Source organism: Cucurbita pepo, chromosome 4 (assembly GCF_057944985.1).
Source record: "Cucurbita pepo subsp. pepo isolate OVF chromosome 4, ASM5794498v1, whole genome shotgun sequence".
Lineage (NCBI taxonomy): Eukaryota > Viridiplantae > Streptophyta > Magnoliopsida > Cucurbitales > Cucurbitaceae > Cucurbita > Cucurbita pepo.
In genome coordinates, this window is record NC_141801.1 from 11,263,485 (window position 1) to 11,287,362 (window position 23,878).

A 23,878-nucleotide genomic window follows, 5' to 3' on the forward strand; every position below is an offset into this window, starting at 1 on the left:
AACATACAACACCAATTGGTTCACTTATTATTATTGTAATCATTATTATTCTGTCACACTGCTAATTTGACCATCTTCTTTCCAATATTATCACCCTTAAACAGCCCAATGAAAGCAGAGGGAATGGTGTCGACCCCAATGGATACATCTTCCAGTGATTCAATCTTGCCAGAACCAAGGTACTGAGAGGCCATTGCGATGAAATCTGAGTACACATTCAAGAAATCTCCAGCTAGAAACCCTTCAACTTTGATTCGTTTGTACACCAAATCAAGCATCTTTGGCGCAGCCTTTTTGGAACTTGTATACTCCGAAATGACCCCACAAAGCGCTACTCTTCCAAACGCCTTCAAGTTCGCCACTGCTGCTTCTAGCATTTCGCCTCCCACGTTGTCAAAATAAACGTCTATTCCATCTGGAAAGTACCTGTCAAATTCAACTCCCAAGCCTTTTACTTCACCAATTTCTCTAAATCATGAGAACTATAGCTTAGATTCTAAATTCTCACCTCTCTAAGGTTGATGTCAAGTCCTTTTCTTGCTTGTAATTGAATGCTTCATCAAATCCAAGCTTCTCTTTCAGCAACGCCACCTAAAACATACTCATAATTATTCAATGCGGCTGTCACGATTAGTCGAGAAAATTAGAGGCGTTTATGTGACCTTTTCATCCGAACCAGCACTGCCGACAACGTAGCAGCCATGCAGCTTTGCCAACTGTCCGGCCAAACTCCCGACAGACCCAGAGGCAGCCGACACAAACACTGTCTCTCCCTCCTTAACCTTTGCTACTTCGAACAAGCCAGCGTATGCAGTCAGCCCACTGAATCCTAATCAAAACAAAACCAAAATTAGTAAGACTAAAAATCACGACTCTCTATGATAGACTCGTGATCTTCCTCTTAATTATCCTATGTTATGGACTACTCTTTTTAATAATCTTCAACAATTTTTCCATCGAACAAAGTACACCATAAAGCCATTCTTGAGGCCTCCTTTTCTAGAGCTCTCGATCAGCTTCCCCTTAATTGAGGCTCGACTTCTTTTCTGAAGCTCTCGAACAGCCTCCCCTTAATTGAGGCTCGACTACTTCTCTAGAGCTTTTGAACAAAGTACATCCTTTATTCGACACTCAAGTCATCTTTGACTACACTTTCGAAACTCACAACTTTTTTGTTGAGACACTTGAGGATTCTATTGACATTAGTTAAGGGTAACTTCTTTGTTCGACCCTTGAGGATTCTATTGACATTGCTGTGTTAAAGACATACTCTGATACCATGTTAGGAATCACGACTCTCAACAATAGTATGATATTGTCTACTTTGAGCATAAGTTCTAGTGTGTTTCTCCAAAAGACCTCATACCAATAGAGATGTATTGCTTAGTTATAAACTCATAATCATTCCTTAAATTAGCCAGCACGGGACTCCCTCGTAACAATTCTCAACAAATAACGGAAGATAAAAGAGGGTTTAGGGTAAGATACCCAGAATTCCAAGATGGTTAGTTAATGGAAGCCCCATAGAGTCAATTTTTCGAAGCAAGCTCGTCTGGGCTTCCACTATACTGTACTCTGCCCAATGCAAGAGCCCTGCCACCAAGTCGCCCTTCGTAAAATCAGCGTTCCCGGAGGCCAAGACTTCTCCCACTCCATATGCGTCGATGGGCTGTGTTCATAGCAAACCACAAAGCAGAGTAGGTGACCAAGTAGATTAAAATGAAGGATAGATAGCCCTTAATGGGTCAATAATTACCTGGGCGGGCTTGATGGAAGTTGCAAAAGATGAAGTCTTCTGTGAAGAGCTATGGCTCTTCATACGGTTGATCTGATATGGATCGATCGAAACATAAAGATTCTTGACAACAATATCATCACAACCAGGTTTCACCGACACAATAAGAGCTTCAGATTTGAGCTCAAAGTCGGACTCAACTGGGAACTCATCAATATGATGTCTTATGGCCACAACTCTGTTCATCACTTCCATTGCAGCTTCCTGAATGATTTGTGGATAAAGTTCAGAACTTGAAAAGAAATATAAAAGGAAACATGGAGGAATCAGCTAAAACAAAGATGATGAATGATTCGCAAGGAAAAATGACAAAAATTGGCAGACCCAATAAATTGATGGAGGAACAGAACAAAAGACCGTTTTTTTTTTTTTTTTTTTTTTTTTTTTTGTTGCATAAAGCAACTTCGATCGAGAAAGAAAACAAACCTCGCCAGCTAAGGTAACGGCAAAGTTGAGTGAAGTTTTGGGTATTTATTGGGCTGAAGAGTTGGAAAAGTAAAAAACCAAAGTCTTACTTCAACTTAATTTCTAACTCTTTCTTACTTACTATCAAAGCTTTCCAAAATTGATTAAACTTTGAGATGATAAAATTATTATGTGCTACCAAAGCTTTCCAGATTAATTGCAATTGAAACTAACGTGTCATCAAAATTTTCTCAGTTGCAATTGAATGTTGAGGATTATTGAGAGTGAGTCCCACCTTGGTTAATTTAGTGGAAGATCGTTGGTTTATAAGTGAGGAATACTATCTTCATTGGTACGAGGCCCTTTGGTGAGCCCAAACCAAAGCCATGAGCGCTTGTACTTAAAGTGGACAATACCATATCATTATTGGAGAGAGTTGGTCAAATCAACGTGGGAAAAAAGTTGAGTTAAAGACTATGACTAAAATTTTCTTCTTAAAAATGATAATTAAAATGTCTTAATTTGGTTATTATTGTTATTTAATATTGGCTATATTTTTAGAAAGAAACAGAGTTTGAGTTAATTTTAAAATTGAATCAACCATTAAATATTGATTATTGATTTGTATGATTATATGAATTGATTGGTATATAAATAAAAATGATTTAAATATGTTATTGTCCCCTCACTGAATAAGTTAGAGATTATTTACAATTTTTTATTAGTGGTGAGTAATGATTGTATTTCTTATATTTATAGGAGATAGGAGACATTTATTAAATATTGATATTGACGTCCAGCTCTTTTTTTTTTATTTAATATCTTATTTGATTTCTGTGAAAAACAAGTGTTTAGAAATAAAATATCTGAAAATAAAATTATTAGTTTAATTATAAATGAAAATGCTAACGGTTGTTGTAGAAATAAATAATGTTTATGCTTATTTTTTCGGGATTACTCCTAAAAAATAATTAGTGAATTTTAAGCCATTAATTAATAAATAGTTAATGATTTTAATTAACCATTAACTATAACTATATGAATATTCCTACCCAACCATTTAATTGTATAAATTTTTATACTATAGTTAATTAAGTGATCATTTATTCATTTAATATATTTCACCACGAGTTAATACTTCTTAATAAATTATAATGGAATGTTTAATGAGTATCTTAATCCTTGGTTGAAAATGACTCAAACGTGGTGGCGGCTATAAAAAAAACACAAACCTATGTTCTTAGAATTTTGCAACTAAAAAAAGTCTGGTACCAATAGAGATGTGTTCGTTGTAAATCCACAATCGTCCATTCAATTAGCATCGTGGGACTCTCGTCCAACAATAACAATGAAAAGGTAATACACTTGAAGATGGGATTGAGGGCATAACTTTCAGAGTTTACAAACAGATACTTTAGAAGTGTGAAGTTTGAAGAAGGGACATTCAAGAATTCAAGCTTGAACAGAGATGGAGGGCATATCCCATTAGAGGGTGTATAAAGAAACAATAACACGGCTACTAAAAGAAAGGCATCGTCGTTGTCATCGTCATCGTCGTCATCATGACAATATTAAACGGAGAATTTCTCCCGAGTGCTTAAAAGACTTCTCGGTTTCCTCCAGGCAATGGTTCTTCTCCTCCCTACTCCAGCTCTGGTAAACATACCACGCAACCAACATTGTGTTATCAAACAAACTCAATGAGAAAACAAGAGATGAATGTAAGAAAAAGGGGAATCAGATTGAGTTACCTCAGCGACTTTGTTGAGCTTGTCCCTTACATTCTGCAGCAATTGGGAAAGGTCTCCATCCCATTTATAAAATTCCAGCTCCTTGTTCTCCAGAATCCTTTCTGCTACCTGAAGCACATCACGACAGGACAAGGTTTAAAACCAGTAGCAGGACTCCACCCAAAAACAAAACAAAACAACAAACATTTGCCTCCACATAATCAGAGATTATTGGCTAATCTTACTTACTTCCATGGGTTAACTACTTCAATACCGAAATTGTAACAGCCCAAACTCAAGCCCACTGCTGATAGATATTGTCTTCTTTGGACTTTTCCTTTTGGGTTTCTCCTCAAAGTTTTTAAAAAGCGTCTGCTAGGGAGAAGTTTCCACATTCTTATAAAGAGTGCTTCGTTCTCTTCCTCAATTGATGTGGGATCTCACAATCCACCCCTTCGGAGCCCAACGTCCTCACTAGCACTCATTCCCTTCTCCAATCGATGTGGGACCCCCTAATCTACCCCCTTCGAAGCCCAGCGTCCTTACTGGCACACCGCCTTGTGTCCACCCCATTTGGGGCTTAGCCTCCTCGTTGGCACATCGCCTAGTGTCTGGCTCTTATACCATTTATAACAACCCAAACCCACTATTACTAGATATTGTCCTCTTTGACTTTTCCTTTCGAGCTTTCCTTCAAGGTTTTCACACCCTTATAATGAAGGTTTCATTATACTCCCCAACCGATGTGGGATCTCACAGGAATTTTGCAAAAGAGCCAAATTAAGAAATCAGCAAGTTCATACAAGTTGGTACATACCTGAAGTCATTAAGAAAAGTTTAAACATTGATTAAACTCCCCCCACATTCATGAGTATCTCTGATCAACAACTTAGTGATACACATTTGGTACCCAAAGAAACTGATCTCCTAAGTACTCACAATGCATTTAAGTCATGGTGGTTACCTAATATCTCAAGTAAGTATCCACCATGACTTAAATGCAGTCCCTCGAAGTCCTTTACTACTCTACATGAGCCTTAATAGACCACTAAATCAATTATGCAACCCAAGAATGAAAATGAACATATGGTGAATTTGTTACCTTTCTCCCAATCATCCGACCGCCAGCAGTGTGGGCAAAGTATGTATTATAGAAATGGCATATAAATGCTTGAGGATCCTTTTCCGACAATTCTTCAAGATAACGAGCATAGGTGACTCCAGGAGAAGAAGGCTCAGGAATGACATACCCTTGCTCTTTGAACCACTCCAAATCTTTTGCCAATGCTTCAGACCTTTCCAGTCCTGTGTCACGAAACTCTGCATCTATTACCATAAACAAAACACTTCATTAACATCCTACAATTACCTTTCCTGTGATACTTATATGACTAGAAAAAGAACCATGCAATCTTGCCAAAGATCACCAAACCATTTAAACCAACCTTCAAATCAATCATATCTAGGAAAGAACAATCTGTCAACACTCACAAAATAAATAAAAAATCATGGAAGGAACGCCTGGTTAGCGGAATCAGAAGCATTTCCCATCAACAACTAAATAGAAATGTTCATATAAAATATTCACACTCATCGTCAGAGAACAATAACAGCAAACCCACAGACTGAATGAACAAAAGCATAAACATCAGAAGCAAAAACTGGAACAACATATGCAAAGCCAGAGTGAATCCAAGACATCAGGAAAAACCCAAAAAGACCGTCTCCAATAAACCAGGAAATCAGCAACAACTTACAGGAAGGAAATACAGCCTTGGCAATGATTTTATCCAGTGTATCATAAACCAATTTGCTATCCACAAGAAACCTCAAATACCCTTCAACCGTCGGCTCCCATTTAGCGACAGGTGCCTCTTGGGGCTCTTTAGTTTCCTTCTCACCCTCTTTAGCTTGATCCCTGGTGTGCAATTTCATCGCCACAAACCTCATCTCCTCAACAAACCCTTTTGATTCACCAGGATACCTCTTTTTCGACTTCTCAGCCGTGGTAGCCGAAACCAGGGGAACAGTCTTCATTCGAACCGTTGAAATTCCAGCAGTACTCTTCTTACAGAGAAGGGCAGAGGGAACCCTTCTGGGTAAGAAACTGGATTCCAAACTGGAATTGGAATTGGAAAAGGAAGTGGGCGTTCTGAAACGAAGTTTATTGAAGAGAGACTGTGAGGGGGAAACTGGGTTAAGAGAAGCCATGGTTGAAGAAAGCGAGAAGTGGGTCAGATGATTGAAGAGTGTAAGAAACCTCGAAAGAGAGAAGGAAGAAAAGAAAAGAAATGGGAAGACAGAGATTTGCGAGGGTGGATTGAATTGAATTAGGGGTTCACGTAATCTTGAAGAAAAAGGTAGGAGTACAACAATTTATTAAAAAAAAAAAGAGAACTAATGGTACCAAATAATTTGAAGAAGACGGGGAGACATGGGAGCCAGCCAGCCAGCAACCTTCAGGAATGGGTATTCATCGCTGGGATTCGTGTCCATCATCGCTCTCTGGATAACTCTTCCACGTTTCTTTATTAGTCTTTTTATTTCTAATATTAAAAAAAAAAAAAAAAAAAAAAAAAAAAATCACAAATGGTTAATTATTTTCTATTACAGATTTTTAATTAGTAAGTAATTAATTATAGTTATTAAGAAATTAACTGATTTTGGCCAACTTATGAGATTGAAGCCAGCTAGGGATGACTAATTAGGTTTACTATATTTGAACGTGGTGAACGTGGTGAGTTTGTGTAATGTGGGATAAATTTTGATGAACCACGACTCTTTGTGTGAATTTAGGGTACATAAGTGTATGTAAGACACTTCGAGGAGGATGATAAACTATGTACTAGTTATGGCATATTAAGACCTTTCCAAATAAGTACAAATGATTAATTTTATTTGTGAGGGATCCAAACGAACTTTAACCAAATTCAAAATTTGAGCCAATAGAAAAATGAAACCCCACAAATTATTGGAGAGGGCTGATGTTCCAAGCTTACTCTATTTGAGCCAATATGTTCAAAGGCACCCCTTATGAAGCCCAAGTGTGCACCCACCAAACTATACATACAAATCTGCAATCCTTACTGAAAGTGTCAAGCTTAGAGAAGACAGAAGGCCCAAAGAAATGAGCTTCAGGCCTGATTAGAAGGCCCACTTTGTGCACTGGTTGGTCAATGATTCTCACACATTTGTTGCTAAAAAGAAGAAAACCACAAGGGGAAAACACAATGTGCAAGAATATGGCGGAAAGTAAAATGAATTCTCAATCATAGTTTTTTTAAGATATGTAGTAATTTGAATGCGAAACAAACATGAAAAACATTGGCTTTCTACTTGTAACACTTTTTGGGTTTATATTTAGGATTTTACATGTTTGAGTATCTAATTCATTCTTACAAGATGCTGTCGTAAAACTAATGGAATAAGGTGATGTTATATTCTGAAAGCCAAATTCTACTTGGCTATGGCTTCCTGTTCCAACACGGGAACCTTTTTCCATGTGCCCTCTAATCCATTTATCTGTAATGGTGGCAATGAAAATTCACTAACAGTTGAGCTTCCACTTCGAATTTCTTTTAGAACTCGCAAGGCTGATAGCGTGCCCTTCATGTACACGCTCTCCATCTGTTCGATCTCTGCGAGTTCCTTGGGCATCCCAGGAAGCCCATCGCTGTTTGAGGTGGCGGTGGCAGATGCTCTAGGAGCACAGCCTTCATCACCAACAGCTGCCTCAGCCAAGGCAGGCTGTTCGTTTGCAGGGAAGAGGCGGTCCAGCATAGCCTCACACTCTTTGACAAGCTTAAAGAGTAGGTCTGTGGTAAAGAAAGGCTGTTGCAGTACCTTCTGTATAAAGGGTAGGCGAATAAGTGCACCAGTTCTTTTGTCATATTTCTTGAGGATTTTAGCCAGGCCTGTCGAAGATGAGAAGAAGGCATGTAAATTTCGAAGTGGTGGGACTAATTGGGGGAAAAAAAAGCAGGGGAGGCAGTTTGTGCATTGATGACATAGAGATAATGTGCTAGCCTTCAGGACTAACCATAGACACACAGAAAAAGGTCCAAGAAATTAAGTCCAAAAGCAATTATCTTTACGAAAAGCATTAGGACCATACATAGAAAAGTAAGTATCACAACACAAATATCTAGAAACAAAAGGCCATTCCAACAATGACCGTTAAAAGTCAAACAGACCGATACCCCTAAGGATATCCTGATGATAAGCCAAGAAATGTTTGCAGATAATCTTGAAGGTCTAGAGTTCAAGCTTGTAAGTTGAGAACTTAACAGCTTAAAATTCTAGTTGCCAAGCTGCTCTTATGGCAGACAAAGCCTCACTAGAGATTAGTAAAGAGTGGACCATGAACAAAATGTAAGGATCCAAATAAAGTACATGATAAGATGAAGCAAAAGTATATAATTCCAGTGACTAAAGGGACCGTGCGGTTACCTGTATAGTTAAGAGCACTGTAATTCTCCAATAAAACCATCTCGCCGTGAAAGTCAACAATCTCTTTACGAATTTGTGTCAACTCTTCATCAAAGTATTTCACTTTAGCTACTCTATCTTGTAATTCCTGACAAATTCCCCCACCAAAAACCAAGACAAGTTTTGTCAAATTCTCAATCGCCCTACATCATTGATTACGCAGAAAGTGCAATAACGTCAATGTTGTCCCGACTCCCAAAAGTCAAATTCAATACACACAGCATAATATTAAACCATATCCTTTCTCTGGCCCTACTCAAATCTCAAACAAACAAAGTGGGCAAAGGAATCTAGTTTTTGAGTCGTATTATTACCGAAGTTGCACAGTTTACCAACTGTGACTCGGAGCATGGATGATGTATAAGAATCCAGATCTAGACCAATAAAACAATGCGACCGGACGATTTTGTGCATAAAATATTGCCGCAAATACACAAGACAATAAAGACCAGCCAGCCGGCATGGTCATGTACAGCCCCAGATAATCATGTGAGTGGCAAAGTAGTTGCAACGTGGGCCAAAGAACTCTATTCTAAGAGTCAAAAAGGAGAGCAAATTTGAGAGAGGGAAAAAAAAAAAAAAAAAAAAGAGTGCCTCTTACTTTATGTTTTGTGAGTTAGAATTTGATAAACGCAGCGAATACCTTGGGGTAATAATAAAATTATTAAGCGTCCCTTTTCAAAGGAATGTGGTAAGATGTCTTTTCACCTAGCGAAGCGAAAAGCGACGTCGTTGTTTTAGTCCTCAAGCATCGATTGGTTCGGTGGATTACTTAACGATAGAAAATCAGTCGAATTAACTTATTAAGTGCATGAAGATTTTGTCGAGAAATAAACTGCTTATACAGTTGAATAAAATTAGTGCTAAGTTAATTAATCAAAAGTAAAGTTCAATTCCATAGTTCTTCAAAGAATTTCAGAAATCGAAAGTTTCTCGCATCACACATCCGTTTAGTCGCTGAAATAATGCAGTAAACAGATTTCCAGAATGTTGAATGCACAAAATCAAGTAGTTCAGTCGAAACTTCTTCACTATTCAACAATAATCTGATTGGAAAGTGAAAAAAAAGACCTACATACCTTCAATCTGATGATGTATTCCTCCTCCTTCTCAACGAAGAACGAATTGAATTTCTCGAGCTCCTTCTCCAAGAGAGTGATGAAATCAACGACCTCATTGGGGACAGCATCCGCATCGGTATCGGCATCGGCATCGGCCTCAGCATCAAGCCTAGGCTTCTTGAAAGGTCTGTTAGAGTCGCCGGACTTCGGCTGCACAAGTTTGAGCTTCTTCTTGAGCTCCTTGTAGGAGAGGAACTTATCCCGCCATTCCGGCAAGGTCTCTTCGATCTGGTTGCTGAGACTCTTCCCGAATTTCATATCTCTGGAAATGGAAAGTCGTTAGGAAGAAAATGGTGAGGGTGAGTGAGTAAAGGAATGGGAATGGTGGAAGGAAAATGGAAGAGGAAGATCGAGGAAGAGGAAGAGGACGGTAATATAAGCGGAAAGGGGAGAATATTCGGAGGGGCAGTACGGGAATATCCGTTAAATATTTGTCCAAATTCAAATTTAAGAGCATATTTATGGGTTTATCCCCTCGTGAAAAGAAAGAGACAGAGAATGAGAGAAGAAGCTCAAAAGGTCACCAGTACCCTTCTATTTTATCTTTTTTTTTTTTAAATATATAAATATTTAATTTAATATTTGGTTGACAACTACCCGTCTATAAATACATTATCAAATACATTTTATATTTTATAAATACATTATCAAAGACATTTACCAGTTAATAAGTAAATTAATGTTATATTTGTAAGAAAATCGATAATTAGAGTTTTAATTATTAAAATATTTTGTATAAAATAAAATAATAAATATTTGGGGAATGGGATATTTTGTAGTTGGTGGGAATTTGAAAAATGGGTGAAAGAGTGGTGAGGGGTTTTAAATTTTGGGGGTAAAGGGCGGCGCGTGCAGAAAGTGGTGAGCGTCGATTGGAAGGTATCAAAGCCAATGGGCTCACTCCCAAGTTGGATCACGTGGGAACCATCCTATGATACTCCAACAACGCCCCACCATCTTTTACCTGACACGTGTCCCACTCAAATCTTTTCCACTATTTTACTCCTTAAATCCCTCCACTTTAAACTATTTATAGACTTTTAATTTTCTTCTTCGAAAAAATTAAAATTTTAATTTGTGTCTCACATAAAGCCTAAATTTTAAGAAGACTATGATTTTATTCAAAATTTAATGACATATTTTTTGAAATGGGAATAAATTGAAAAGGATGAATGAGAGAATAAACCCAATATAAAAGAAACGAGTATAAAAATATTTTGAGCCATGGAATTGTTTCCATTTATAATCACCTAGGGAAGGGACGCCCTTTAATAAAATATTTTGTCGTATTTTTGAATAAATATTATTCCCAATTTGTCATTTTTCATACAAATTATATATTTCATTCTTTAATTAAAATTGTGAATCCGTTTATTACCGGCTTATTAGTTAACAGTCATGAAAATGAAACTGTTCTAAATTTGTATCGATTTTTTAAATAAATAATTAATACAATTTTGATACTGATAAAATATCACACATTTCTAAACAAATTTATACTTTGAAAATAATTTAAACTATGTTTTCCTTGACCAAAATTTATAAAACTGTTTAGACATTTAGTTCTAAATTGTTCTATATTTATACTCATCTAATAATATTGGCAGCAGTTTAAATTAATAAATAAATCAACCAACAAAGCAACCAAAATCAAATTACAAACAAATGGACTCAGGAAAGTAGCCATTTAAGAAACAAAAACAAATAAATTAAAAAAAAAATTACTGAAAGAGTGGGCATAACAAAAAAAAAATGTAGAATATTAATGGTATTCATGTATTTAAATTTAGAATTAAACTTAATGAATAAAATATGTAGATTTAAAAAATATATATTTGGGAATTAGTTAGAAAGCAAAAAAGAAAACGGAAGTTCCATAATGTAAAAGCAACGGAGGAGAATGATCCGAAAGGAATTTGGAATATCCAATAAATTGCAAAAACTTTCAACAATCCATCCCCCATCCTCCAATCTCCAACATCACCACACACACACCTCAATAATAAATGTCAACCGGCCATGTCATGTATGAAGGGTAAAACAGGAAATTCACTCCGCCCCCACGTGGGATGTTTCTATTACCTGTTTCTTCTAAATCACCAGATTCATGCCTCACCCTGAGGGACCTATTCTTTCTCTTTCTATTTTTATTTTGAAATGGATTTTTACTTTAACCCATCATTAAAAACACCACGTAGTTATTATTTTTATATATTAAAAAATATATATATATATATATTCTTTACCGAATATGCCTTCCCCTTTTTCCAATTAAATGGGTTTCTTTATTGCAATTGCAACCTTCAATATCCAATTTATTTTTTCATTGACAAAACAATACTCAAACTTCCGTTTTCTAATGATTTGTATAAAGAACCGTAGGAGTTAGTAGTGATGCCAGGGATTTTGTAGTATCATAATATAATATAATACAAATATAATATAATACAAATGACGTATAATCGATCATTGAACTTTAATTAAATCATTTTTTTTTTTTAACCATAACATGCCAGTAGTAATACTTTAGAAAGTAAAAGTAGGTAAGTTTGATTTCTATATTTATAAAACATAGGATAATTGTACAATATGTTTTCAACCTTTATCTAATTTTTATTATAATTTTAATAGAATACTTTTGTATTAAAATATTTCAGAGCTTGTGTTAAAAAAGTATATAAGAACTAATTATATGCTAAAAAAATAAATAAAAGATAGAATAACAAATCAAAATAGATGAAGACCAAAATAATAATACCGAAAGGAGAATATTCTATATGAATGGTGGCATCTTTTACTAAATGCTCACAATTAAGAGGTCAAACCATAGACTTGAAACCTGTCATTAGTTTCAATCTTTTATTTTTATTTAACTGTATATGTCCCTCCCAACCTCCATTCTTCCTCTCTCCACTTATGAGTGAGATATCTTAGTCTTCACTTTTGCTTGTGCTTTTAACAATGAATAATTATGATTTATTTGCAAACATTTATTTCCAATGTTTGCAGAATCCACCTCCAAATATCTCAGAATTACGTTATCTAAATACCAAGCTATATAAAAGTTCAAATATATTAATTTTACCAATGTTTTCTCACGAGGATCCTGACATTCCTTTACATCTCATGTGCTACAACCACATTACTCCTGACATTCCTTTACATCTCATGTGCTACAACCACATTACCTACTTATTGTTACTTATTGTTTTGAAGACTGTCTTCGTAGATTAACATGAATACTTTACTTTGTCATCAATTTTGTACAAAAATTCTTAAAAATTCTCAAGAAGATGACCTTAACTTTCATAAAGTAAAGTTTTTGTTTGAATTTTAAGATTTTTTTTTTTTAAATTTGAATATCTTTCGTTTCTTGATGAACTTCCTATTCCAAATGAATGGCTTAACAAAATATTACACATGCACAACATTTTAAAAAGATGCCAAACAATATTCTGTTGTTAGTTGGAGTTTTACTTTTTCTCTCTTCTTGGAAAATTATAAAATAATTATATCTGATCTAGATGGCTTACTCAAATAAACTTGTGTTTTTTTTAGAAAAATAATAAAAATAAATAAATTGGTATAATGGTTGCAAAATTCCTATAAAACAAATATTAGGTTTTGGAGGCAGTGGTTTTCCGAATAAATATAAGCAAATTGGGGATATTATTATTGATCCGAGAATATTTTATAGGATATTCCCAACAACAGATATTTCTAGGCAGTTAACTGTTTTTGTCTTTTGAGGTGGCAAAAGTTCTATGGTACTTTTATTGTCACTATAAAAATAGCAAATATCTGTAGACACCTTTTAATAATTTAACAACTGTTCCGTCCACATCTAATGCCTTAAAATTAGTCAGAATTTGAGTAAGTTCTAATATAATGTTAGTAAATTAAAAATATCATACTTAGAACCAAGTTTCTAATTTATCTAAATATCACGGGCATATGGATGAACCTAACAAAACAAAAAAAAAAAAAAAACAAAAAAAAAAAATTCAAAGTAAGAAAGACATTTAAATTAATAAATATTTCTTTGATCTAGACATTTAAAAGACTTGTCATGAGAACTTTTACCTTAAATCGAGATGTTCAAGAATTTATGTATGTTTACGCTTGTTCTTATTTTTTATTTTTATGAAATTATTGCATCTATCAATTTGATTCTCTGTGAATTTGTTACCTAGCATAATTTATTTAGTTCAAAATTCACCTATTCCATTAAGAAGACGACTTATGCATATATATCTTCTCATAATTCAATGTTTTCTTGGTAAGTTTTCATCCAAACATTATTGAATAATTTCTAAAATAATTTGAGAATTATTGATCTTAGTTCTAAGAATCAGGTTTATTGTTACTATTTTAAATTATATTATTAAAATTTTTCAATGTATTAAATATGCTTTTCATGTAATACTAATGGGTATACAATGTTTGGGCCATTTTCGGGCTTCAGAAAAACGTTCGGACCAGTGGTTGGAAATTGGGCTTCCATCTAAAACTTGAAATGTTAAAAGATACGAACCACGTTACGATTCTTAATTTCTTTTTACAGAAAACATTCGATTTAAAGGATTCCTACAAAAGTATTTTTCATTGAAGAATTCTTGGTACGAAAAGATGGTGTAGATTATAAGTTCATATATATATATATATATATATATATATATATATATATTATACTCCTTGATATGAAGGATTTACTGTAGATGGCAATAAAGCTTTTGAATCTTCTAGTGTATAGGCAACTGTTAGGACTAACGGAGTTACTAAACACAAAGGTTGATGCTCTAAAAGAAGAGTACTTAATACTTGGAAATGAGAAAATGAGAAAATGACAAAATTGAATAATATTAATATTGGGCAGGCAAAGTAAACGGACCTGAACAAGGACTTGTATAGAGTAGGGGCCGCGCAAGAGCACTCCCCACTCCTACGAATTGCGACATATTCTCAGAAACTACGGACTACTATTCCTAGGACGGGCACCACTTCATCCATTTTTATATCCCACTCCCGCCACTCATCCAGAAACTTCTCCGATGTGGGACGAACCCAAAGTATCCTCTAATTATACATCGGTTTATCTACAATTTTTTTCTTTTCTTTAAGATTAGTATATTACTTTTATTTTTGAAAATGGTATTAACAATAATAATATTTGTGCATATTATTAAAGAAAATCAATAATATTTTTATTAATTTAACCTTTTATTATATTTCGTATTTAAAATGTTATTAATTTCTCTCTCGTTCATTCAAATACAATTTTTTTTTTTTAAATCCTCAATTTTCCCAAAGATGGTAAGAGGGAGATGTTCATTTTTTTTTCATTCCTTTAATTTAATTGATGGACCCAAAATAATATTAAATTTATGTGATACATATACATATAATATTAAATATGAATGAAGGTGTGGGTGAGACCTCCCATTGGGGCATCTAATTTTAGGGTTTAGTTCAAATGGGTCTAATCAGTGTGGTTGAAGGCTACATGGACCCCAATCAGCTATTATCATATGTTCAACTTAATGCATCCATACTCACATGCTCTTTTAATATCATAAAATACTTTATGGAATTAATTTATTACAAAGTTTAATCATTTTATTTTATTTTTTATATAGTTTTCTAGCTGAGTTCAAGATGATAGAAACATCATAATAATAGCTTTTAACAAGTTAAGATAAGTCGAGATATGAATCTAATTTTCTTCTAATAATTGTTTGAAAAGTCTTTTATTTTAATATTTTTTTTAAAGAGCCTGAAATATATTCAACTATACTCATTTTTGTATTTTTAAAGTTTAATTGCAATATATATATATATATATTTTAGACTTCGATAAAGTTTAAGATAATTATTAAAATACTTGAAAATATAAAGAAAATAGTCATCCTAAAATGACCTAAGACGGTAGCACGATCTCTCTCTACTATATTGTACCCAAATACTCGTACGCCCACTAATTTTTCCCTAGGCACAAAGGTGATGGTCATGCTACAATGGTAGGTGGTCTTGGAGAGTGGCTAGTTGGTTCCCTAAAATGAGGGATTCATTTAGATAACATCTTAGACCGGACAAAGAAAATTCATCACAAATTACAAATAAATAAATTCTATAAAACTAATCATAATATATTTCGACCATTTTATAGAACAAATTATCGAAGGTAACTATCTCAAAAATAAATTAGGTTAGAATTTTTTCTTTTTTTTAATCTAACGATATAAAACTGTCAGATAGATTATGACAGTTTCATCGATATTATATAGGTTTTTGTTTTTTTTATAGTGCATAATGCACGTTTTAAAATATTACAACTTAATTAACAACATAAGTTGATATTAGCAATTTGGTTACAAACTAAAGATAAACATCCTTCCCCTGTTGAATCTCAAACATTTGGTTTGGTTCATCATAGCTGATATGAAGCAGTTCCTCCACCATTTGCAAAGCTACCATTCTCTCTTCTTCATCCAACTCCGATGGAATCTCCGCCACTTCCGCCGCCACCGGAGATTGATCAGCCACAACCACACCCATCAGAGAATCATCCTCGTTGTTATGGCTCTTCTTATTTCCAAGCTCAACAGTCATGACCCAGCTAGATGCCGACCGAGGCCCAGCACGTTTCTGCCACACGCCAATGTTGGAATTCTCAGTGTCGAGCCTCAAACATGTCATGGACGGCGATGGAGTCCGACAGCATTTCTTGAGCTTAGCTTGCAATATTTCAGACAACCCCTTGGGGGAATCCTTGGTTGTAGTAATGTTGGTGTCATGGGTCGTCGGAAAATTGGTTTTGGCATTACGTCCGCTCATCAAAATCGCAGCTTGATCATACGCTCTTGCCGCTTCCTCCGCCGTCTCAAACGTCCCCAACCAAATCCGCCTCTTCCTGCACGCAATCAAACCAGAAATTGATTAAACAATACACATATTTAAAATTTGGGGAAGAAATTAGAAGAATTAATTACAGTAATGGGTGACGAATTTCAGAAACCCAAGAGCCCCAATGGCGCTGCCTAACACCACGAAACTTCTTAAACTTGGGCATTGTCAGAGAAGGAAGTACAGAGAGAAGGGGGCAGTGGAGGAAACATATAAGAAGGGGGGAATTTACAGACAGTACACTGTCGGCTAACTAAAAGTGATAAAATCCTTAAGAATTTATCAGTGTCACCTAAATCTGTCGCACAAAACAGTGGGAGAAGGACAACATCATTAAAGCATCTTTTTTGATTGAAACATCGCCATAACTTAGATTAGATACTCTGTTACTCGCTCTTTGGCTTTGTTGTGATTGAGCCAAGTGTTGTTTGTTGCTTCGTCTGCCCAAATCTTTGAACTTTATAGTCCGTATACTTCCACGTGAATCATAAAGTAAGAGTGTGGGGAGGGAAATTATTGATGGGATTGATTTGAATGTGGATTAGGTGAAAAGGGTTAAGAAGGCTCCAACTTTTGAGGTCATTTCAGGTCAAAACCAACTGCATTAGTGCATAAAGTTTGGGAGATTGTTATTTCTACCTTATTTAATGTCCCTAATCAATCCATCTCTTTTTTTATAGGTCACCCATAACAGCTAGTAAATATTGTCTGCTTTTGTTCGTTACATATCATCATCCGTCTCACGGTTTTAAAACGTGTCTACCAAGAGGAGGTTAATGCGCTTGTAGATAACCTATGAGGTGTATATACACACCATTTTCATCTATATAATGACGGTAAGATTTTGTAACAACCCAAGTCCACCATTATAGGTTTTGTCCATTTTGGCCAGTTATGTATTGTTAACCCAAGTCCACCATTATAGGTTTTGTCCATTTTGGCCAGTTATGTATTGTTATCAGCCTCCTAGTTTTAAAATGTGTCTATTAGGGAGAGGTTTTCACAATAAATGTTTCATTATCCTCTCCAATCGACGTGAGATCTCACAATTCTTTCCCCTTGAATACCAGCGTCCTCGTTGGCACATCGTTTAGTGTCTGGCTCTGATAACATGATTAAAAAAACGCACCTTCTTTTTCAATTGTTAAATTACAATAACTTTATGATTAAAGGTGTTTTGCTTGTATGAGTGTGAAGCAGTAAGTTTGAATCTTTACATGTAGGGAAGAAAAAAATCCTTTAAAACATATAAAGTTGAATAATGTCTATTTCAAAATTAATGACTAAATTTATAATAATTAAATAAATGTTGATCGTGAAGTTTGAATTTAATAATATGGTTAGATGGGGAAGGTAAATCAAATGAAAAAGAAGTATACCTTGATTTATCACAAACTCACGACTCAATTTATTACATCCAAAAAAAAAAAAAAAAAAAAAAAAAAAAAAAAAAAAAAAAAAGCCATTAAGAGAATGACGTCATGCGATACTTTTTAATAATAAAATTATTAGTTATATTACGAAAAACTATTTATAATTAATTTGGACAAATTTCTATCATTTTCAATTCGAATCTATCATATCTTTTTAATAAATAATATTTGTGTAATAATAGCGTCTAGGTTTCCTTTCCTTTTATTTTTTGTTTTCACAAACATGTCAACAAAATTTAGTTAAATCTTTCCAAATTTGGAAATATGATAGTATTGTCAATTTTTATTAAATTTTAAAAATATTTATTGACATAAAATAATTTATAGAAAAATGCACTTATTTTAATTATTAATTAATGTAGTTGGGAGGGTAAATAAAGTGAAATTAATTAATTGTTATTTCACTTATTAGTTATAAGGTGTTTGGTGGGGTTACGTGCATTTAATTAATTGATTTTGAGGGGAGATTAGTTTTGATTTAAATAAATATATATTAATTAAGCTGTCGGTTCAAAATTCAAATATTAATATTTGGGCCAAAATGCATTTTTTTTTTATCCAAGAAATATTTGGGCCTTTCTTTCATGGTCCAAATGACGTGGCGTGGGCTGGCCCATTCATAATAGATAAAAAATAATTAAATATAGCCAATTCAAGATTTTAAAAAGGTTTTAATAAATTAAATTCATTATGTATAATTAAAAACGAACAAAGCTAAGAAACTCATTAAAAAAAGGAAAAAATAAATTTAAATTTTGTCTTAATAATGTAATGAATGAAATGCATGCTTAAATAAAGTAATGAAATATGTGATATTTTTTCAATTAAATAGAGATAATAATCTAATGGTCATAATTAAATATATATATATATATTAAGTGGGAATAGGAAAGGACGCACATGAAGCGCCTAATAAAGTCAAAGTCAAGTAAAAGGAAAGGGCATGTGATAGTGATGTTATGTTTTAAAATATCATTTAGCTTATAATTTACTTTTAATTCATATTAACTATAAATATTTTACTTAATTATGCTAAACCATTGCAAATGGAGTAATGGATAGGACATGGAACCATGGACCCGCCATCCACGTACGATTTGACTAACTCTGGAATGAGACCTCTTCGATAGAATCGAGCCAAAGAGGTGTAATTGATCAATGGTAAGGTGTGTGGATGAAATTAACCAGGTTGGGACACATGTTACTCCTATACTTAATTTTCGTAGATATGTCAATCATGACAAATATCAAATAGATATAGTCTATCTCATTAGTTATGTGTTTAACCCCCTCGACATGGGTAATGACTTGAATATTAGAGCATGTTAAACTTAATACCATAGTGATGTAATTATCTTCTTTGGAGGTTTACTTGACCTCAAAACTAATTATTTCAATATGAAAATGTAAATTCGTAACTAAATTTTCGGATCAATAGCAAATTTCAAACGGCAGAATTAGATGTTTTTGTCAAAAGACATACTTTTAATGTGTTTTTCAACTTAAATTTGAAGACGTGTGAAAGGATAGAAAGAAAAATGTGGTGAGAATTTGGATAAGGGTTGGAAATCATTGTCTTGAAGTTAAAGCTGAAGTTGAAATTAAATGTCCTATAAATCGAAACTTCTAAGAGTATAATCGTTCGTTATCGGTCTACTCTTTGTATTCACGAGTATTTACAAAGTAAACTATATTAATCTTTATTTTTCTTTATCTATACCGATATTTATACTGTTTGTGTCCACAATGATTCAGTACCATCCTTCAATTTATTCTTCAATTTTAATTAAATGATATAATTATTCTGATAAAAATTTTAAATACTTAAACCAACTTTATTCTGTTTTAGGTACAGAAATAAAAAAAAAATGACTTCACTGTTCACCGTTTACTTTGAATTATTTAGCACATGACTTTCTACTTTATATTTGATTAAGCGATAAGATCCTTTGATTAAACATTTACTATATGATTAAGTGATAAGATTATTTCATTAAACATTTACTATTTAATTTGCACATGCCTTTTATAATCTTTTTCAATTCCTTTTTTTTTTTCTATCATCTCTAAAATACGTTTTTTTCCCATTAAAAACCAGACATTAACAATAATAACATGATTAAAAGAAAAAAAAAAAAAAGGTTAAAGGGCAAAGCAACGGTCAAAAAGTCGAGAAGTTGAACATTCCGACCAAATTCGAAATATCATAATGGTGGCACGTGTGACATGCACCACAGTGCCAGCAAAAAAATTGGTCTGACTGTCCAGCTTGGAAATTATGTTTTTTTTTTTTTCCTTTTACTTTAATTTCCATTTATTGAATTCTAATAAACACACAGAATTTCCTTTTGGCCTAATGTCTCATAATTCAAAATAAATTAATTTAATTTTGAAAAAAGAGGCAATTCAGCCGTCACAAGTAGCCAAAAATACAAAGCAGAACCAATTTTGTGGGTCCTGAAATTAATTGAAGCAAAATAATATAATTAATAAATTATATATATATATATACGTATAATTTCCAGAATTTGGTAGAAGCCCCTCCCCAACCAAGTAGTAATATTATTTAATTTTAATTTTATTTTAATTTTAGGCTTCGATTACATCACCCCTTTAATTTCACCTCTTCCTTCTCTGTCCTATCTATAAATCCTCCGAGTTTTGGATGATTTTGGTGAGAAAAAACAAAGGGATAAAAAGTATGTCTTCGATGATGAACTCGCAGGGAATGGCTCTGGCCACCGCCATGGCGGCTGTCTCCGGCACCGTAATTCTTCTCTCCTATTGCATCCAAAAATCCATCCCGATTCACCAAACCCACCACTTTTCTCCTCCGGTTCTCCGCTCTTGTATTCCTTCTGGTACGTTTTCAATAACCCATCATGGATTTCTCTGTTCAACTTTTGAGCTAATTCTTGGTTTTTTCAGAGACGAGTAAGAAGAAGAAGAAGAAGAAACAGAGTCAGAAAAAGAGGGTTCATTTTGCGAAGGACGTAGTGGATCCAATTGGGAACGGTGAGGATTTTCGAAGACAGCACGAAATCGCCGCCGCTTCACCGCCTCAAAAGGCCGCCGGAATGCCGGCGAACAGAGCCGCGCTTTACAACAGGATTCTGAGAGATCGCGTTGTTCATAGATACACTTACTCTTGCTGATTTCAATTTAGAATTTTTCTGTACAAAATTCAAGTTCCACCAAATCTGTGTCTACAATTTTCTTCCCTCTTTTCCCAATTCTCTCCAATTTTAACCACTGGGTGTCGATTAAAATTCAATAATTTTCCCTCAATTATTGGGTAAATTGAAAGAAACAAAGAGGAAAAAGGGTTACTTTTTTTCTTTTTTTTTTTTTTTTTTTTTTTTTTGTTCTTGGGCGACAATAATTGAAGCTTGCTTGGTTGTTCGATCAACTGTAAGCCAACGGTAACGGCTTTTGGGGGGGGCAGGGGCGAAGGGGCCGTCATCCAGAACTTTATTTATTGAATTTATTATATGATTAGTGCAGCTGAAAGTTTGAACATGGGCACGTTAGAGATGCTTCCCTTTGGTCGCCCACACCCAATTTGATTATTTAATATAAAGTATGGTTTATTTATAATGGACTTTGAAGGGAGACTAGCTTTGATTTAACCACACCCATTTGGCAAAATGGCCCCTGGAAAATAACAAAATTGTCGTTCGAAGCCCCTCAAAATTGCGGAAATTGTAGTCTTGGAATGTGACTTATTTGGGCAGGCCATGTGAAGGTGGTGCAACATGTTGGTGGGTTGAAATTGGGGAAAGATTGGGACAACCAAACAGAATATGCCCACAGATATAAAAAATAAATAAAATAAAACAAGTTCAATACTTTGCTTGAGAATTGTTGAGAGGGACTCTCGTATTTACTAATTAAATAAATGATTAAAATATTATATTTTTCAAGACATAAAATATTCAACCAATAGTATAGTGAGATTTAGCGTGAAGGAAAAAAAGTTATTTAAAAAGAAATATATATTATGACCAAATTCAAAACTATCCTTAAAGAAATCACAAGAAAATAAGCTTATTTTTTTACTTAATTTCTTTTAATATTGTTATTTTTCAATACAATAAAAGATATAAATTTGTAATTTCAAAAAAAGAAATACATGCTAATTATACTATTTTTATAATTCATTAATTAATTATTTTATGATCGGATGAATTTTAAAATTAATTTAGGAAAAAAAAAAATAGAAAATAGAATGGCGGAGGGAGACTCGGAAGAATAAAGCTGGAAACCGCATTTTTACGTTCACTTACAACTCTGCTTGGACGCCGTCGCTCTCGATTTGAAGGTACTACTCTTCTAAAATTATTCTTCTTCTTCTTCCTTAAGATTTGCCTCGATAATACTTACTGGATCATCCTTATCTTTTTCCTTGTTAGATTTTGCTGTCAATGGATTCTAGGGTTTAGGATTTAGGGTTTTGTATTGGTTTTTGTTTTAACATTTTTCAATATCAGTAACAACTTCTGTAAATCACTCGGGAAATCTGAACTTTGAGTACTGATTTATACCTATTTCCAAGGCTTCTTGTTCTGGAATTTATGCGTTCTGTTCTCTTTCCATTTGTTCTTTACGCATAGGTAGCTTGTTTCGATTAATCTTCTCCGAGTTTTTGATTTTGAATGATTAAGGAAGAATTCCTTACTATGTTGAGGGGTAGGGCTCATTGGGTTTCTACAAATCCTCTGATGACTGTCGGGAAGAATTCCTTACAGAGTTTTGCCTTGTAGATCCATGATTTGGCCATTTTGTGCTTTCAGTGTATCCTTTCTCTTTTCTTTAATTTCATTGTTGGAATTGACAATAGTGAGATGTGATAATTTTACATCGCATTTGACTGCCGCTTTATGTCTTGGCTTCTTTTGTTTTCCTTCATACAGTCATGAAAGTCCGTGCTTCAGTGAAAAAGATGTGCGAGTTTTGTAGGACGGTGAGGCGTCGAGGTCGAGTGTATATATACTGCTCTGCCAATCCCAAACACAAGCAACGCCAAGGCCTATCAACATTTGCAAGTGAAGCTCCATCTCCTTCCTTGTAAGTACTTCCCTTTCTTTTTTATTTGGGTGTTGTCTATTATTAGTCTTGTACAATTTGAACAATCTGTTAAAGATGGAAAACTGTGAAGACTTATGTAATTTGCTTAACTTAAGGACGGACAATTTATTACTTGGGAGTAATGTATGAATGTAGTTCGAGTTTATGTAAAACATAAATGGCTGAACTTGTTAATGTAAAATTGTGTTCTTCAGCACCGAAAAGTGTGTTTCTTTTTTGTTTTAATGTGAGGACGAAGCTGAGGCCAGATTCTTGGAAATTAGTAGCTCAAGTTTGACACTCATAAGTCTTCTTCTAGTTCCATCCTCTACGATGGAGCTGGAGATTAATTTTGGGGATAGACGGAAGTCATTTTTCCATTTTCATGATTAATAAGCTCAGTACACTTCTTGTTCACATATCCGTATATGGCATGAATGGTATGCAGGTTTTAACTTGGGATTAATCACATGATTCTTGTAGCAAAATGCATTAAAGTTCGCTCATTTTTCAGGTTCTCCAGAAGTGAGGTGAAGCAAGAGATTCTTCCCAGTCATAGCTCGCGAACAGGGCTAGCCTCTCTCATCCCCCAAAAGCACGAGCCAACAATGTTGTTTGGTTGGAGAATGGGTCTGGCTTCAATTCTGTGGAAGAAACAAAATTAGAGCTTAGTCGACACAAGGACTGATTTTGTGTGCCATGGCAATGCTGCTGCTACATTGATAATTATTAGTTACTCTTTGAACTTCTTTCGTGATAAAAGATGAAGCACTTCTTCTCTCAGATTTGTTCTATTTGAACTGGTTTTGATACTTAGAATGAGAGGAATAGATGTTGTTACTTTGGATATCAAAATAACATTTAAACAACTTTCGACCTGCAAAGTTTGATGTTGTAAACGTCGAAGGCACAGGAAACGCTTAGCAAATCAAAGAA

At 34.2% G+C, this 23,878-nt stretch overlaps 6 protein-coding genes across 7 annotated transcripts; 2 read left to right on the forward strand and 4 right to left on the reverse strand.

Moving 5' to 3' along the window:
• On the reverse strand, positions 1-2,306 carry LOC111792216 (2-alkenal reductase (NADP(+)-dependent)). Of its 2 annotated transcripts, XM_023673560.2 has the most exons (6): positions 2,222-2,306; positions 1,757-1,999; positions 1,489-1,669; positions 663-829; positions 509-591; positions 1-426 (listed from the first exon to the last, which is right to left on the reverse strand). In XM_023673560.2, the coding sequence occupies exons 2-6, from the start codon at positions 1,988-1,990 to the stop codon at positions 54-56; spliced, it is 1,038 nt and encodes a 345-aa protein (XP_023529328.1). In that variant the 5' UTR covers positions 1,991-1,999; positions 2,222-2,306; the 3' UTR covers positions 1-53. The 2 variants fall into 2 exon arrangements, with proteins under 2 accessions (XP_023529328.1, XP_086979124.1); XM_087122998.1 differs by lacking the exon at positions 2,222-2,306 and having other exon boundaries at positions 1,757-2,142.
• Positions 2,307-3,549: 1,243 nt separating this feature from the next.
• LOC111793867 (heme oxygenase 1, chloroplastic) lies at positions 3,550-6,442 on the reverse strand. The gene is made up of 4 exons (XM_023675931.2): positions 5,688-6,442; positions 5,033-5,256; positions 3,952-4,059; positions 3,550-3,853 (listed from the first exon to the last, which is right to left on the reverse strand). The coding sequence occupies exons 1-4, from the start codon at positions 6,139-6,141 to the stop codon at positions 3,761-3,763; spliced, it is 879 nt and encodes a 292-aa protein (XP_023531699.1). The 5' UTR covers positions 6,142-6,442; the 3' UTR covers positions 3,550-3,760.
• Positions 6,443-7,245: 803 nt separating this feature from the next.
• LOC111792194 (SPX domain-containing protein 1) lies at positions 7,246-10,019 on the reverse strand. Its single transcript, XM_023673536.2, has 3 exons — positions 9,498-10,019; positions 8,380-8,506; positions 7,246-7,844 (listed from the first exon to the last, which is right to left on the reverse strand). Exons 1-3 carry the CDS (start codon positions 9,795-9,797, stop codon positions 7,387-7,389), a joined length of 885 nt encoding a protein of 294 aa, XP_023529304.2. The 5' UTR covers positions 9,798-10,019; the 3' UTR covers positions 7,246-7,386.
• Positions 10,020-15,813: 5,794 nt separating this feature from the next.
• LOC111793913 (ethylene-responsive transcription factor WIN1) lies at positions 15,814-16,763 on the reverse strand. Its single transcript, XM_023675985.2, has 2 exons — positions 16,529-16,763; positions 15,814-16,449 (listed from the first exon to the last, which is right to left on the reverse strand). Exons 1-2 carry the CDS (start codon positions 16,606-16,608, stop codon positions 15,915-15,917), a joined length of 615 nt encoding a protein of 204 aa, XP_023531753.1. The 5' UTR covers positions 16,609-16,763; the 3' UTR covers positions 15,814-15,914.
• A 3,704-nt stretch (positions 16,764-20,467) lies between these two features.
• Positions 20,468-21,108, forward strand: LOC111793727 (uncharacterized). The gene is made up of 2 exons (XM_023675747.1): positions 20,468-20,736; positions 20,804-21,108. Exons 1-2 carry the CDS (start codon positions 20,541-20,543, stop codon positions 21,028-21,030), a joined length of 423 nt encoding a protein of 140 aa, XP_023531515.1. The 5' UTR covers positions 20,468-20,540; the 3' UTR covers positions 21,031-21,108.
• Positions 21,109-22,051: 943 nt separating this feature from the next.
• Positions 22,052-23,782, forward strand: LOC111793393 (uncharacterized). Its single transcript, XM_023675240.2, has 3 exons — positions 22,052-22,196; positions 22,789-22,942; positions 23,457-23,782. The coding sequence occupies exons 2-3, from the start codon at positions 22,791-22,793 to the stop codon at positions 23,605-23,607; spliced, it is 303 nt and encodes a 100-aa protein (XP_023531008.1). The 5' UTR covers positions 22,052-22,196; positions 22,789-22,790; the 3' UTR covers positions 23,608-23,782.
• Positions 23,783-23,878: the final 96 nt, after the last annotated feature.